General features: G+C 33.6%; 1 protein-coding gene across 1 annotated transcript in view; it reads left to right on the top strand.

Annotated features, from left to right (window-relative positions):
• The window catches only part of Naa30A (N(alpha)-acetyltransferase 30 A), a 70,700-nt gene that overhangs the window by 22,356 nt on the left and 30,355 nt on the right, over window positions 1-17,989 (top strand). Inside the window, exons 2-3 of the mRNA XM_090406844.1 lie at window positions 11,160-11,283; window positions 17,173-17,228. Coding sequence (XP_090262970.1) covers window positions 11,160-11,283; window positions 17,173-17,228 — 180 coding nt within the window. The remainder of the gene's footprint in view (window positions 1-11,159; window positions 11,284-17,172; window positions 17,229-17,989) is intronic.

The raw sequence follows: 17,989 nt of genomic DNA, 5'->3' as shown, positions 1-17,989 counted from the left end.
CCCTACTCTGCTATTTAGATCCCCAACAAGGACCAATTTTTCATTGTGTCAGTAGCTTTCTCTAGAGCCTCAAAAAATTCCTCCATTTCTACCTTATTAGAACTTTCTGTGGGACCATAGGCACAAATAAATCTCATTGTCCAGTTCCCCATTCTCATATTTGCCCACATCTCTCTTCTTGAGACTGCCTGCCATTCAAGAAGATTAGCCTCGTATTTAGTGTTGAATACTATGGCTACTCCTACTTCTTTTCCTTGATTGTCTTTGCTTGAATATAACATTTTGTATTTATTGCTCAGAAAGATCTCACCAATTTTTGTCTTTTTTGTTTCAGTCACCCCTATTATGCCGATCTGATACTTATCTAATTCCTCAGCTAGCTCCATTTCTTTGCCATTCAGGCTTCTTATGTTGATAATACCGATCTTTAACTCTCATGATGTTGAGTTGGGGTGTGTTTTCAGATTTGTTCCAGTAGCTGACTTTTTGCTGTTGGCCCTGGCAAAAACAATGGGGACCTTGTTTAACAGGCGATGCCTGCCAGCATGAAATTTTGTCATGATGTACCATCGTTTTGTATACTGGTATGATATTTTTTTTGTGTATTTTAGTATATAGTTGACATCTGAGAGCTGCTCATCTTTTATTCACTTTAAGACTTTCTTACATGTCATTCTTTTCAATATGAAATTCAATTTTATCCTGCTCAAGACTAAATAGTGATCACTTCCAATTTCAAATCCCCTGTACACTCTAAGAATACAATTTGAATAATAATAAGAATACAATTTGGAAGTCTAAATTCCAAATGCCAGCCCATCCTCGTTTGTTCAGTATCTAGGTAGATACCAAACAGGGTGCACCAAGAGAAGGTGAGGATTGGACATGCAGAGAACCGACCAGGGCATCTGACCTGGTCGGTTCTCCGCATTCCTTTAAAGGCTACGTGGAGATCTCTTCTCAGTTATACAGCTTTGACCCTTAAGCACCCCTTTGGAGCAGGTGTTCTTAATTCCATGATTATTAGAAAAATCTTCCATAGAGTTTTCGTAGTATTCATACTAATACTAGCTAGAATTAGGAGTATTAGTTGTCTTCCATATACTTTTTTTTTTTTTTTTACTTTCATCTGTGCACACTGGCTCTAAGTTTTGACTAATCTTCTGTCAGTAATGAATTAGAAGGTGAGTGATTTTTTCTTTTTTTTTCTTTTTTTTTTTGTTTAATTTCAAGGATTTTTCTTGTATTATTAGTTTTTTTATAAATGTGCTCAACAATTGTACTTTTTACCTGAGATTTTCCCGATTCAGTATAATCATTGCACAACTGTTATACCCACTATATTTCAACATTTCTGTTTAAATATCATTCATCCCAGCTGTCTTTCCACATGTCAAGTTTCTGATCCCTTTTCTGTTTCAACTGCTGAAATATATTATTCCTAATTCCAGTTCCTCTTGGATGTTTTCTACCATTGTTTTATTATTTGTTACCTCATTTAATAATGTTGAAAGATATATTTCATATTACTAAAAATCATGATGCTCCTGAAATCTTTACAGTATGAAAGAAAAAACTAAGCTATTTTTGGCAATGGAGCAGACAATTTTTTTTTAACGATGTACCATGCATCGGTAACACGAATGCCATACAACAGTTAGCCTATTCATGACAACACCTTTAGCCAGTGGATTTTAGCCCTAGATTAAAATTCTCAGTTGAATATGAAGAAAATATAAACTTCTTAAATTTAACCACATAAGATTAAATCACCAAATTAGTACCAAAGTACACCACAAATCCACAAACATCGAAAGCAATTTGCATTTCGCCTCCTATCACCCTTACTGTGTCAAAAAAAATCTATCATTTAAGACATTTCATTAACACTTACAAATATTCATCTTCAGACCTATAAGCAGCTTATAGGTTACACCAGGGGTCGGCAACCTGCGGCTCTTTTCATTATTAAACAATCTATTTTTGAATAATGCAAAATGAATGTTATATATTAAATTAGAAACTAAAAACCCTAAATTTAGCATTTGCAATAAATTAAGGACATTTTACATTTAATCAAGGATATTTTACAATTGAAAATAGTACATGTGATGCTGAAAAATTTAATACTTTCATGTTTGAACTCTTTGAAATCATACACGATAATCCTTCTTTACATTTACATTTTCCAAAAATTCTACTTTATGGTGGACATGACTTTCCATTTAAACGCACTAAATAAGAAACTGCAGGAAAAGGGAAATACAGCAGTTTTGCTTTTAGAAGTGATTTCGTTTGAACAAAAATTATATTTGTTTGCAACAGACTTAGAGAATGGCACATTATTACATTTTTCTACGTTGAAGAAATATCAACAATAACAAGCTGATAATAATTCCATAAATTTAACCTTTTTCAAAGAAATTGTGGTAAATATAGGATCTGCATTTAATTGGAAATTTGAGGAATTGAGAAAGAACAAGGCAACTATGTCATTTTTATTACGACCACTTGAAATTAATCCTGCCGAATTAAATTTTTCACCTTTTGTTGGAATTGATGAGGCTGCATTTCAACTTGAGTAGAGGACCTGAAAACCCAGGTTAAAAAATTAAAATATAGCTAAATAATGGAAAATAAATTAATACTTTCTTATCAAAGAAAAAGAAAATATTCTTTATGTGGATCGAACCGAGTATTTGATTTACTATTTAATTGTTCATCATTTGTGGAATTCAAAATTTAGAAATCTTAAAGCTGCCCTGGAGGAGTTGGAAAGACAAAAATCTACCCTTGCAATACAACACAAATGGTCTGAAATAGAAGATCTTAAAAACCAAGATCAGATTGTATTTGACACGTGGAATTGTTTACCGGACACTTACATTCGGTGATTTCAAATATACGCATTTGGACTTCTCATGCCTATCTTATGTGCTTAGTTTTCTGAATATTTTCAGATCAACATATTTCTGTGAGCAAATATTTTCTAATATGAATTTTATTAAAAGTAAGTTGAGAAACCTACTAAACAACATGAGTCTTTCGTCATGTTTGAAAATGAAAATTACGGCGTATTCGCCGCATATTGAGAAACTATCCCAAGAAGTTCAACAGCAAAAGTCTCACTAAGAAGATATTTTAAATTAAAAAAAAAAAAAATTAAAGAAATAGGTATGTTATTGGATTTTATACATATGTTTTTGTGAGGAGGAGCAAATCTTTATTTTATTATTTAATATTTAAAAAATCATATAATTTCGTGTGACATGCCACCCCTGTGTTTTACAAGTATGATAACGTGTTACTGTAAAAAAAAAAACTGAATACCTAATTTAATTATAATATTTTTCAATGTAGTTTCTAAATTTAAAGCAGTGATGAGCAATTGAATAGTAAATCAAATACTCGGTTTGATCTGCATAAAGAATATTTTCTTTTTCTTTGATGAAAAAGTATTAATTTATTTTCCATTATTTAGCTATATTTTAATTTTTTAACCTGCACAAATAAATAAATCCACGTGTAAAAATCAACATTCATAAAATAGATTTTTAATTAAAATATACTAATATACAAAACAAACACCATGGACCACACAAAAAACCTGAGAGGGCCGCATGCAACCCACGGACCATTGGTTGTTCATCACTGTGTGCGGCTTCCTAAATTTATTTTTTTTAACAGATATAATTTTAAAAATGGCTCTTCAATCCAAAAAGGTTGCCAACCCCTGGGCTACACTATTCACTCCACCCAAAATCGCATCTTTCCAAAACTACATAGAGTTTTAAAATTCTCATATGTCCAAAATATATATAAAGCCATATAAGTGATGTTCAAATTACAGAATTGTCTTCATTACAAACAAACTACAAAATTTACTATGTCATAATATGGTTTACAAGTTACCAGTCAGGATGCAACACCTGTTATATTGGTTCCACCATTCGTTCAATCAAGTCATCGTGATTGTAATATTCTCATACCTGATTATCTACTTTCCACTGCAAAGGAAAAAAATATATATATACCAGAAACCAAAATCTTGCTACTGAAATATTCTTGCATGCAATTGCTATCTACCCCCGAAATTGAAAAGGCATCATCGATTTCCAGGAAAATGAATCCAAATTACGTTGTTCTGAATCACTAGCAATTAAAACCACCCAATGTGCCATAAACACCAATAGACCCTATTTACTATTCCCTTCATGGCAATTAAATGAAATAAATTACTCCCCTGTACTCTCAAACCAGCCCAATTCCTGATTCAGATTCCAATTCCAATCCTCCTGCCAAACTCCTCCTGAAACTTTGTACAAAAAAGGCCATGTGACTGGCCCACAGTTTTTTACTTGACTCATTTAAGGATGTTTTAATGCAATGAAACAGCTAGCACTCTTCAAGTTTGTTGCTGGCTTGCTGTGTATATAATAGATTTTTAATTCTCAGTTCTTTCAAAATCCAAAGTTCACAAATTCATCTTTTTGGTTTTAACCATTTTGTTATTGATTTTAAAATTCTTGTCTATCTTCGTGTATTATCTACACTAGTTGTTATCTTGTACTCACCATTTTAAATCGCATACTGTCTCAGCTCCAATCTCGTCTTCAATCAGGTTTTCACCATCCTTCAAGACACAGGTATGTTTAATTAATATCCTTGTTTTTAAATCTTATTGAATCCAACTGTTTAAGCCTAGTCATAAAAAAGGAGGGGTCTGCTCCATTGCCAAAAATAGCTTAGCTTCTTTCATGTTGAAAGTAATCATTCCAAATATCCTTACTTTCAGTTTTTGTATTAGATTAATTTTTTTAAATTAATTCTTTATTCTTAACTCTTTATTAAAATTTAATTTCTTTTATGGAACTTATTTCTCCATTTCTAAGTTTTTTGTTGTATGTTTGTTTGTTTGATAGTTGTCACACGCTTTATCTAATAATTTTCATCCTCTTCATATTTCCCAGTTCTTCTCATGACTTTTGCTTGACTGCTTTTTGTGTATAATTTTGTTACATTTTTCTTTATATTCCTAAAGACCATATGCTAACTTTCTAACCATGTGAGGCACCTGTTTGTTTTGGAGGGGACCTCCCAGTGATGGCACTGGCCCATTTCATTCTTCCTCTTTCTTTGCTTTTCTTCACTCAACCTTATTTGCTCTTTGTATTCTTTTCTCAACTTCTCCTGAGTCTTTTTCACTATCCTATCCTATCTTCCATGCTACCATCACTGGGATCCAACACCTTGCTGCCATATTTGCCAATCGTGACCTGTGGACATCCGGAAATGGGAATCCTGGTGGTCTTGCACTACTCTGGCCACTACTTTGTGGTAAGACGGGCAGTCCTGATGGCCTGGGGTTAGTGGGCTTGCTTGCAGGGATCAAGGGTGTTGCAGTGAGTTTCCATAGTATGGAAACAGGGTCCAAGGTTTGCTGTCGTCCGCGTATAGTGTCTGGGATAACCGTAGCGTTAGACTCCTGAGCACAGTCTTTGCTTTCCGAATAGTTGGGCATCCATGTGTGGCTCCGTAGTGGGTGGGGATCTCAGGTGCTGGACAAAAAAATGCATGAATCCTACATCCTCAATTAAGATAAAGTCCCAGCAAGTAATGATACCATTGATACATCCTTTGTTAACAGAAATAAGAAACAAAAGACATTTGATACCAGTACAAATGTACCAGTTTTTCTAATCATCCATGCTGCACGTGAAAAGTTAATAGAGCAAATGTTACCCTTCGTTCAAAAGGGTCTAGAAGAACTGAAAGATTCTCCGAAACAGGTTTGGGAGAACAACATTCTGGAAAACTACTCAGAGCAACATTGATGGGTTTAATATCAGTTACATTAAAAGATTGATCTCAGAATGGGATCTGCTTGATGTTCCTTACTTTTCATATGCCTGAGAATTCGCCATATGTAAAAGCAGGGTATCTCAATTGTCCTGTTAGACTATATCCCTAATCCACTAAGATGCCTCAAATAATACCAGAAATATGCACACAAAGCCAATCTGCCTGTCGTGGCTCTGCCACATATGCCTGATATGGTAGTAAAGAGCATAATAACCAGTTCTTTCTCTGAAAAGAAAGCTAAATGTATAAACTGTCAGGGAGATCATCCAGCATACTCCTGTGCATATCAGAAGTAGAAAGATGAAGAAATACAAAAAATAAACACTGAACAAAACATATCATATCAGGATGCAAAAAGGAAGTTAGCGATCACCACATCTACTCTGAGATCCTCTTATGCTAAGAAGGTAGCAAGCAAATGTCAACAGTAACTCAAACTCGCATGTCTATTTCATCATATCTGAACTTTACGATCGTGACTGTTTCTCTGTTCAGTGCATCAATCACACAATGTACAGTCCTACTCCGAAAATGGTTCCATTCAATGAGAATTCACTTGTAAAAAAAAATATGGAAAGGTTATCCTCTAAAGACAAAAACCATCAGGCCCTTCACAGAAAAAGTAAATACTTTATTCACTGAAAACAACTTAACTTACCTGATACATCTGAAGATGTATTAGATATTTTTCCCAAAGAAGAGATGGACACTAGTTGTCACATACTTTCCAAAATCTAATGAGAAATACAAACCTGATAAGGGCAAGTCCTCTATCTCATGGAAACCAGACAGGTCTATGAAGCCTAAACAATAGGTAAATTTTTACAATGGAACTGTCATGGGTTTTTCCAGAATATCAGTGATATCAAGCACTTGTTGCAGAAACAAAAACCTTTTTGTTTCTGTTTGCAGGAAACTTATTTAAAACACAGTTAGTGATATTCCTACTTTAAGGAATATCACTCTTGCATGTAAGGACAGAACTGGAGATGGCCCTTCACACAGTGGAGTAGCTGTTCTCATGGGTAACCATACTCCTTTCCATCATGTTTAGCTTAATACTGATCTGAAGCAGTAGCGATTCATCTATCTGTGGGGAGGTTTCTAATCACACTATGCTTGATATATTTATCACTTGGTTCTGAATTAAATGAAATGGAACTTGATGATAATCTCATAATGCAACTGCCTCAGTCCATTCTCTTAATGGGTGACTTTAATGGGCATAATAATCTGTGTGGTAATGCCAACAATGATAGACAAGATCATGTTATTGAGCAAATGCTCACTTAAACAACCATGACCTCTCCCTTATTAATAACAGCATAAATACCTTCTTCAATATGTCTACTCACTCTTATTCTGCAATTGATCTTACAATCTGCACCCCCACCAATTTTCCACTACTCACATGGGATGTTGATGAAAACATATATAGAAGCAATCATTTTCTTATCAGCACTATGTCTTCACAGGAAACATATCCTTCTACATGGATGCACATGTAGAAAATGGACCAGGCTGATTGGAATACATTTTTCCATCTTGCTAATTTAATACTGAAGTTATCAGCTAAACACCTATTAATGAAGCATGTCACAGACTGTATTTTCCATGAAGCCATCACAGCAATTCCAAGAACATCATTCCAATTTCCACTCTATCAGCCTTAGAACCAAGATATCAAGCAGCTAAAAAAGATCAAGATAGAGTATGGGATATATTTTGTAGATATCCTACTGCAAAAAACTTAATAGCAGAGCCAAATACAGAAACTATAAAAGTTTCATATTTGAAAGTTGATCAGCAAGCTTTCTGGTCAACTTTCAAATATGAAACTTTATAGTTTCTGTATTTGGCTCTGAAATTATGTTGTATTCAATATCCACTTAATTTATATAATTTTGCATTGCCGAATTGAAGCCTTTTGGCTCTTTATTTTAGTAAAAACTTAATAGCATTTAAACATGCTTGGGCCAAAGCACATTATTTTTGTGAGATACGAAATGTTTATTATTGGTGTTTGTTCGTGGTGAGGGTGAAATATTTTTAATAAAGCAATTTTTTAATATGCAAATTTATTTATTAATAAATTGGTTACTGATTAGGAAAAAAATAATTTTTTTATTTTGTATATGCAGCACTCCCACTTCAAATTTTCACCAGCTGCAACTGCTAGTGGGCCTGTTTATTGCACAGCTATAGAGATGCTCATGTAATGATAATACAGTTATTATATTATTTGAAGTACACAATGCATTAATTTTTATAAATCTTCTTTGTGTATCATTATATTACTAAAAAGCAATCTAGTAATACTTTCAAAAGTTAAAGGAAATACTCATAACTGTAAAAATTATTTAATGAAAGGGTATACAATGAAAATGTTAATATATATATAGAGAGAATGAAAATGTTTAAGATGGAGAACTACCACCACAATGTTTGGGAACCACTTGATTACTATATTATTTTTCTTTTTTGATTTTTCTTATATAATTTTTCAATTTTATTCTGTTAACTATTGCTTAATGGTGATTCTGTCACATCCCTCCTTTGTGCATGCCTGTTAATTTCGGCAGTATTAATGGGTAATCTAACTGAAGTTCACAGGTGAAATTATTTTATTTTTTTATTGCTTGTGTAATGTTAGTGTCATATATTTAAATTGTATAATGAAGGATATTTCAGTTTGTAAATATTTTTTACAAATTATTATCCCATGTATTAGGTTTCAGTTTTTGATCTACCTTAAAAATTGCTGACTTCATCAGTTCATGCTTTAAAAGTATCCCAACACTAGATTTTAATGTATGCTTGTAGTAATTGTGCTTTTTTTAAATATCACATATTATATATAATATAATGGCATTTGGCAATTTTTTTTTTTTTAACTTGGTTACAAAGCAAATTATATTTGACAAGAAATTGTATTCTTGTTTTTATCCTTTATACAACTGTGAACAAAACATATTTGCATATGAAATAACTTTGTGTATAAACTATTGTTTGCTCATGCATGGGTAAAGGATAAAAATAAAAGTATAACTTCTTGTCAAGTTTTGATAATGGAAAATTAGATAATATGATAAATCATTATTTCCCATTTTAAAATGGCACAAAATTTTTTTTATATTCAAGAAGTTTATTTCAGCAATTAGTATTCAGTAGTATTCTAGCTTGTTAATTTATGCCTCTGAAGACTGGGTATTATCAATGGCAAAGATTTTTAGGGCTGTTTGAAAGACGAGCTCTCAGATATATTTTTGGAGCAGTACAAGAGAATGGTGTGTGGAGGAAAAGATATAACCTGTGAACTATGCAGATTATTTAATGAGCCAGACATTAAGTACATAAAAAATAAAGTTGGGCTGGACACATTATATGCATGGATAGCAATAGAATAGTTAAGAAGATGTTTATTGCTAAGCCAGAAGGAAAAAGAAAAATTGGAAGACCTAAATTAAGATGTAGTGATGCAGGATATTAAGGTTTTAGGAGTCAAAAATTGAAGGAGTTTGGCATTGAATAAGGAACGCTGGCAGAAATTTCTTGTTGAGCCATTGATGATGATGAGTATTCTAGCTACTGTTTCCTTTCTGTGATCCCAAACTACTTGAATAAATTATGTTACTATTTAAGCTTATCTTTTTTGTCTCTTGACCAGTTCTGCTTTTTTTTGCACCACTTTTTCATTGATGTTCTTTTTTTATGCTGATGGTGGCTATATTCATTTATATTTATGTTGAAATTGTTCTATTAGCTCAGTTTTCACTATTTGCCATAGTTCTCTGAGGAAAACAGCAGGGGGAATCTTGTATACCCAAATGATGCTCCACGTTGCATAATATCAGATTATATTATACACTCCTAATGTATATATAGGTTCAGCCAATATAGAATACAGTTTGGTAACTAAGTTCCAACTTGCAAGCATGTTCTTATTTTTGAGCATCCTGGTGGATACTTCGTAATGGAACTCACCACAGGAAGGTTTAGGATAATTGTCATCATTGTGTCAGAAGCTACATTCAGTTTTCTGCATTCCTTTATGTGCTTTGCAAGTCTTCTCCAAGGCATATAGCTTCAACCCTTTGTTGAATTTAGCATAATTAGGTATTAGTAGAGAATATATGCTTGCCAGCTTAAAGTTTAATGAGCAGATTGAGATTATGCAAAGAAATAGCAGCAAGAATGGACTGGGACAAAGCATGCCCAGTAATCTGGTCTATACGTAATCATGCCTGCACCATTGCCATATGCTTTTGCATATGTAACATCTATTATCTTCATAACCAATATAGCTGTTCTGTCTTCCTTCTACTTTTGTTGGAATTAAAGCGAGAACTAAAACGACATAAAGTAATACTGGTATATATATTCATAAAACAGTTGCATTTTGGTTTCATAAGATGCCGTGTTGCCTGCCTGTTTGGGTATCATGACTGTTGTATTATCATATGCTTAAAAAAAATTAAAAAACATTTGTATTAAACTGAAATTTCTTAAATCAAGAATGTCTGCACATGAAATCATAAACCTAGTTTGAAGTTTTGACTTCATTCACTGATAAGAAATAGTGAGTTGCATGATATCTGATTTCCTTCTTTCCGGAGGAGTTAGTCATTTGGAATAATCAGATGTTATGATGAAAATTCACTAGTGCTGACTTCTAATGTAGGATTTCTCATTCACATGAATGAGAAATCCTACATTAATGTAATGGACATCAAGCATTTCCCAAGTATTCATTAGTCCATGTGATTCCAAAGAAATTTTATGCAATACTTATCCAGCATTATCTAATTTGCATAGCATCAAAAATTAATGAATTTATAGATTGAGGAACGTGGGGTACCTTTCATTATTATATTAATCCCGCTGATGAAAGTCACATGACCTATGTTATATTTACTGTTGGGGGATTAAATAATCAGTACTTACTCACTTTTTTAGAAACCAAACTTAAACATTTCTGTCCACTTTAGAAAGTGGATGGAAAAGTTTCAGGTTTTGTAGGCAAGCTTATACTGGATTACATTATGAAAGGACTTCATGTTGCAGTAAAAGTTGAACTCACATCCTTGTTGATTGGAGAGCAGAGATCCTGTCCCAAGCCCACAAGCCATTTATATACACATACTTCTAGTGTGTATTCATTAATTAAAGTTTGCATTTTGTCTACATGTACTTAAGCATTATATCAGCTGTTCAAAAGATAAATGCAGATTGATTATTTAAAATGTATAAAATTTTGAGTGTGCAGTTTGATAATCTAGAATATTATATTATTTCAGGCTTTACATGGAGAAAAATGTGTAGGTGCTATTGTTTGCAAGCTGGATGTACATAAAAAGCATAGTCGGCGAGGTTATATTGCAATGTTAGCCGTTGATGAGAACTACAGAAAGAAAAGAATTGGTAAGAAGTTAATTGGTGGAATTTTTTAATTCTGATTTGGTTTCACCTTTTTGGAGCTGCATGTAATCTTTGTACTTCTAAAATGTAGCAAGCAATATATATATATATATATTTAAAAAAATAGTTTCTGAAAACAGCAAAATATTATACTATTTCTATTGCAGCAGTATTCTTTTTTTAGTACAGGTTTTCTAGTAAAGTCCATTTTAATTAATAATTAACATAAAAATAATTACTGGTATTTGTCTCTGTAATCATGTAACTTTTTTTAGTAATTTGATTACTGCCTGTATTTCAAGAAATTTCACAAAGATAACACTTTTTTTTTTTTTTTTTTTTAAAGAAGAAAGCCAATTATCTCTCTTCCTCTCTAATAGTTTTACATTAAAATATTCTTTAAGCTCTTGATCTATGAAATGGAATGAAATACAACATGCTTTTAGTTGATTTTTTTTATAATGATTATATCATTTATCAGAATAATATAGTATGTAACATTACTGTTTTCCAGTTGATGACATATGATAGTTTTCTTGTTTATTTAGTTTTCTTTTGTTTTTCATCACTGATATGCTCACTTTTCATTTAGAGGAAGAAAAAAAAATTAAAACTGATCTTTCTACAAGAAAGATATCGGAAAAAAGAAGTTGCATGCTAGGAATGAACTGCTTTTTGTGTGCAGGATATGAATTATAGAATAATATGGTAAGAAATCAGTTGAGCAAGTTTATATGAAATGAGAGCACTTAGCTAAAATGTGCTAGCAGTATACAAGACAGTTTTCAGACCAGTTTTAAGACATGGATTGCCTAGTTGGGTTGGAAAAAAAACATTTATTTGCTAACAGAATATACATCAGATATATCTAGATAAAAATAAGTGTACATTGAAAAGAAAAATGTTTGTTTTTGTTTCATTTTAAAATTTTCTCAGTCTGTTTTCAAGTGCAGTGAATCCTAACCTAAAATATACAACTATCAAGGGGGGGGGGAAGCACAAACGAACAAATTCATACCATCATGCTCTGTATGATTCCTTCTGCCACACAAGAATGGCATTTTTTTTTTTTTTTTTTTTGCCAAGCATCCCTTTGCCAAAAGATGCCAAATCTTGAATCCTCTCTTTTTTGATCTTCTCTTGGCTTAAGGTTTCTTTACTCCATGTATCATTTGTTGTCCACAACTCCATCTGGCTCTCTTTTAACATTCTACTAACCCAGCCAGAAGCTGAAGTATTCACTATAAGCAACAGCCTGAAGCCAGTTGTTCATTTACCAGCCAGAATACCAGACAATTCTTTCCATTTGCCTATCTTGAGGTCATCTTCCCCCTTAGCCTTTCACCAGAAAGAAGCCAGCCTGGTTTGCCGAGTCATTACATATCTGATTTCCAACCAACAGGTCACGATCCAGCTGGAGTTGTGGACATTGCAAGTTACCAAAGAAGATGACTTCATTATTTGGGTGGTTGGACTGTAGGAAATACAGCTTCAAGGAAAAGAAGTCAGTGTTGTTGAGAATTAGGGGTGAGACAGAGCTAGCAGACAAATGATACATGGAGTAAAAAAAACCTTAAGCCAAGAGAAGATCAAAAAAGAGAGGATTCAAGATTTGGCATCTTTTGGCAAAGGGATGCCTGGCTACACAAAAACAAATGCCATTCTTGTGGCAGAAGGAATCATACAGTGATTCCTTCTGATGCATGATGGTACAAATTTGTTCATTTGTGCTTAATTTTTTTCCCCCTGTTTTGGACATGGATGCTTATATTTCTCTTACCTTGTGTATTGCTATAACCTTTGATATGGTGTGGAGTATGACCTTTGCTATCCTTGCACCATTAAAACCATAAATCATCATCACCAGAAAAATCTTTGACAGTCTAGTTAACAAAAAGACTTCTAATCCTAATGATATTCAGCCTCCCTCCAGTTGCACTTATGAGGTGTGCTCTTGAACTAACATATTTCTCTGCACCACAGTACTCTAAAGTAATGGAGAAGATAATCAATAGTCAGCTTCTCTACTGCTTGGAAAACTGTCAGAACCAACACGGTATTGACCTTTCACTAGTGACCACCAATAAATGGATTCTGTCACTGGAGATACACAGCAGATCTTTTTGTGTGTATCATCCACATCTGAACACTTGCCATGAAAAGGTTTGGAGAAACCTTGCTGTCATACTTGATATTTCCAAGGCATTTCATGGTATTCTGACATAGAGGGCTTCTCGACAATTGCTATCTTATGGTCTGCCTTCCATCCTTTGTAATTTGGTAATCAATCTCCTCTCAGATTATTTGTTGCATGTAACAGTGGATGGTATTCTTCTTGGTTCTGTTATATCTCAAACCCTCTCCATAGTTTTACTGGTGATAGCACTCTCTATTCCTTCTCCTTACAATAAACCTGGTAGTGCTCAAACACGGCAGGCTTCAAGAACTTCTATAGCCAGTACCCCAACACTGAACTTCATACCATCTATTAACAATGATAATGGTGACAATCTGGCCACCTCCACTGCTTCCAAAACACAATTTCATCTTTCTTTTTTATTTCTCACAAAAATACTTTAGTTCATCTCCTCCTGCTTTTGATAACTCCTGGCTCACTGGTCCAGACTAGATCTTCAGACAAGAAAAAAAGGAAGCAGAGTTTTTGGAAACTGAAGATGCTATAAAGGTGACATGCTTGTGCCAGGAAAGGATCTTCAGTTTGCAAAAACTTTGCTTCCTTTTTTTTCTTAAGACATTACTTTACTTTTCATTTGACTAGCCACCAGCTGCAATTCTGTACACATTCTGAATCTGCCTAATTTAAATACTGCTCACAATTTGGGTTGGTGCATAAAAACTAAAATTCTTGATGCTGTCAAGGAGAGAGCATTTTGACTCACAACAAACTCTCTCTCTCCAGCCATCTCACAGACAGTCTGTTTCCTCATCGTGCCTTTTTTTTTTATAGATGCTTCTTATCCATTTCTGTTAAGCCTATAATGTGAGCAGTAGTCCAATACTCATTTATAGTTCAAATGCTGGTCCACCAAACTTGCAACCCATTACACACACAAATTTCATTCCGTATCATGTTCTCTGAAACAGCTTTCCCTGTGAAGTATTCTAGACTATAACATCTTATCCTTCAAAAAGAACATTGCCAAATCCCCCCCCCTCTCTCCCTCTTAGTCCTTGCCCACACGACATCAATTTGCTTCAAGTTCTGAAACTCGTGTGTTTGTGTGCATGTAAACAATGAGGAAAAAAAAACAGGCAAGAAAGTTAATACTATTTATAATCACAAATAACTTAATTAACCAACCTTTGCATCTCAACTAACTAACAGCTTATAGCACCATGTAATTGTATACTTCAATTATTTGGCCCTTCAGTTATCAGAACTTGCCATTCTAATAAGTGAAGGGTTGGATGAACAGTAGATTACTGTATTACTTGTGTAATTAATTCATCTTTATTATTGTTTGAACTTATCTATGCAACCATATTTTGAAGACATCATATAACATCTTTCTGTCCTTTCTGCAGAATAAATGAATAAAGTTATGCCATTTATGTGAAAAATTTTTAAAAAGATCTGTCATCAAGTTGTGAAGTAATATTTGTTGCATTGTTATTGTTTAAATAATTTATATTGGATACATTAGTATAATGAAGTCTAGCAAGAGTTAGGTTGGAATTTGGTTGTTTACTGGGTTGTTCACTGAAAGTCTTGCAAGAGCCCATGAGGCATGGAAAGGGACTAAGATTATTCCATTTACCAAAGTTAATCAATGATTACACTGTATAGCATACCAGTCTGCATTTCTTCAGTGGCAATTTAGATTTTGGAAAAATTAGGAAGTGATCATATACTAGATTGACAAGTAATGAGTGTAGTCACCACAGAATTATTAAACAGTGATCTTTTTAATATAATAAAACAGCTGAATTTTAAAAGTAACAAGAATAGTTGAGAAAAATGCACATACAGCAATTTTTTCCAGAATTTTTCAAAAGCATTCAGATCGCTGCATGACAAGTAAAATATTGAGTTGCAGTTAAAGAGGTTTAGATAACTGGCTAGAACATTGGAAAGTTGACATTAGAGATTACTAATCAGCTTGCTTGAACAATATTGACCCATTACTGTTTCATCTGTATGTCATCAGTGGTGGGATGGAGTACAGGGAAATATCAGTTTGTGGATGGTACAAAACTGAGGAGAGTTATTAGCAATTTAATTTAGTTGAGGGTTTAAATATGTTTTCAACTTTGTTTCCATGGATCTATCTCCGTGTAAACAAAGTTGAGGATTTTGAATGCAATTGTTTTTCCCAACAGCAACTTATGGATGTGAGACTTGGAACCTAAAGAAACGGATATCTGCTTTTGAGATGTAGTGTTACATCTCAAAAGCAGATATCCGTTTCTTTAGTTGAGAATATCATATACTGAAAGGCTTACAGATGAATGGGTGTTAGAAAAGATCAGCAGAACTTTAAGACTTCTTAAGGATATTGACAGAAGAAAGTTAAAATATTTTGGACACATAGAAAGGATGAAAGGAGGACTTCTCAGAACAGTAATAGAAGGTAAAGTTCCTGGAAAAAGAGGCAGGGGTAGACCATCAATGAGATGGATGAATGGCATGTGTAGAGTGACTGATCTTCAGAGAGTTGAGGCCGCCAGAAAACCAAACATCTACATGGCGAGGCCTGGTGTGGCACATTACCGAGCAGCAGAGTGACCATAAGGCATCTGTAGATGCCCAATGAAGTGAAGCAGAAGAAGAAGAGGGTTTAAACTTTGTGTGATCTGCAGCTGAAAGGCTGTGCATTCTGTTGGCTTGACTTTACTGGAGGAAGTGCAAGAACAAAAGGATGTTGTGGTAGCTAGAGTAATGCTGTAGCATTGAGAAGGGCATTGACTAATAGTGGTATTTCCATTTCATAAAGTCTATATATTTTTATTACATGCCAGCCTGATAGATCCCGACATCATTCTCTGTTTGCAGATATGCTGGAAGAAGGCTACTCTACTCCATTTTAACAAATATAAAATTTTCCATAAAAATTTTTCCAAAAAAGATTTCCATTTTAGTCCACTAAGGGGCACTATTTAACACTTTAGGCTTATTCTCAGTTGGCATGCTTCAGCCTCATTACTTAGTGTAGTATTTGCATGCACATATTATATTGTGTTCCTGATGATGGCAATTTGACTTTGCCGAAATATTTGAAGTGTTAATTAAACTTCTTTTAGTTAATGTTTGTCTGCTATAGCCATATACAGTTGGCTGTAGTTATGAATAGCCAACATTACTACCAGACTTATTGAAATGTGTATAGTCTTTTACTATACATTCTTTTACTTGCAATTTCCTCTCACCAAAAATTTTCTGAATATTCTCTGAATTATGGCATAAAGAAGCTTGCATTTTGATATATATATTATCAAAATGCAATTAATTGTATTTATTAAATGAATTATATATAATTTACAGAAGTATAGTTAAGTACTGTTGCACAAGTATTTCTGGACAACAGTTGATGCATTTCAATAATACACATATAGCCCAGCCACCCAACACTCAAAAAAAAACAAGTAAATGAATAATATATATTAGTACAAGAACTTCAACAACATTACTGTCAGTAAGTGTCCACTTATGTGTGCATCACTGAAGATTTCAGTGGTGAACACATAAGTGGTCACTTAGAATTTTGCAATAGCAAATAAATACTTGATAATATATAGGAGAATATAATTTACCTGAAGTCCAGCACTCTTGCAATATAATGCTATTTTAACTGAAAGTATTTCACAGGTTTCAGCTAGCTCTTTTGATTCTTTAGAATTGTAAATTAATATTATTCATGAATTTAATTACAGGTTCAAATTTGGTATTAAAGGCTATTCAAGCAATGGTTGCCGATAATGCAGATGAGGTAATTCTTTTAATTATTTCTCAGTTTAAACAGTTTTTTTTTTTAATCTAAATTTTTTGTAAACAAAATTATGGAATTGCTATATTTGCATAGCAGCATCTTCTGTTATCGTTATTTTTGATGTTTCTTCTTGGTATAATGCTTAACTGTTGTATCTGATTGTGTAATTTAAGAAATATACATCCATGTTGCTGATAATACCATTGATTTTTTTTATGAGACCAAAAGAAAATACAAAATATACAGTATGCCATGTCTTGATTGCACTTGAGAGTATTTTATTATTATTATTATTAGAGAGACCTCCAGGGAGTCAGGAAGGAGAGGCCATGCTACTTACACACACATCCAACAGCAATCCATTCCAATCATGCACCACTCTGAGAGAAAAATCTATCCCTAACCCCCTTCTTGACATTCTCAACTTCCATGGATGCCCTTGCATCCTTTCCCCCACTCTCCATAAAATGAAACATTCCATCTTCTGAAATTCTGTATAAGAAGATGGAATGTTTCATTTTCAGAAGTTTGTAAGTCTCAATCATATCACCCTCTTTCTCCTGTTTGCTAGTGTCTGCAACCTACAAATTCTCAATCTGTCTTCATAATGTATATTCTGCAATCCTGATATCATTTTTGACACTCTCCTTTTCACTCTCCACTGTATCAGAATCACCATGGAAACCAAGAGACCAGACCAGCATGCAATAGTCCAAGTGAGGTCTTATCAAGGCCTTGTAAAGAGACAAAATGACTTCCTT

Source organism: Typopeltis vanoorti, chromosome 17 (genome assembly GCF_054136105.1).
Source record: "Typopeltis vanoorti isolate ZY-2024b chromosome 17, IOZ_Tvanoo_1.0, whole genome shotgun sequence".
In the NCBI taxonomy this organism is placed as follows: domain Eukaryota; kingdom Metazoa; phylum Arthropoda; class Arachnida; order Uropygi; family Thelyphonidae; genus Typopeltis; species Typopeltis vanoorti.
The sequence above is the reverse complement of the archived record's forward strand: the minus strand, read 5'-3'. Positions and strand labels throughout refer to the sequence as shown.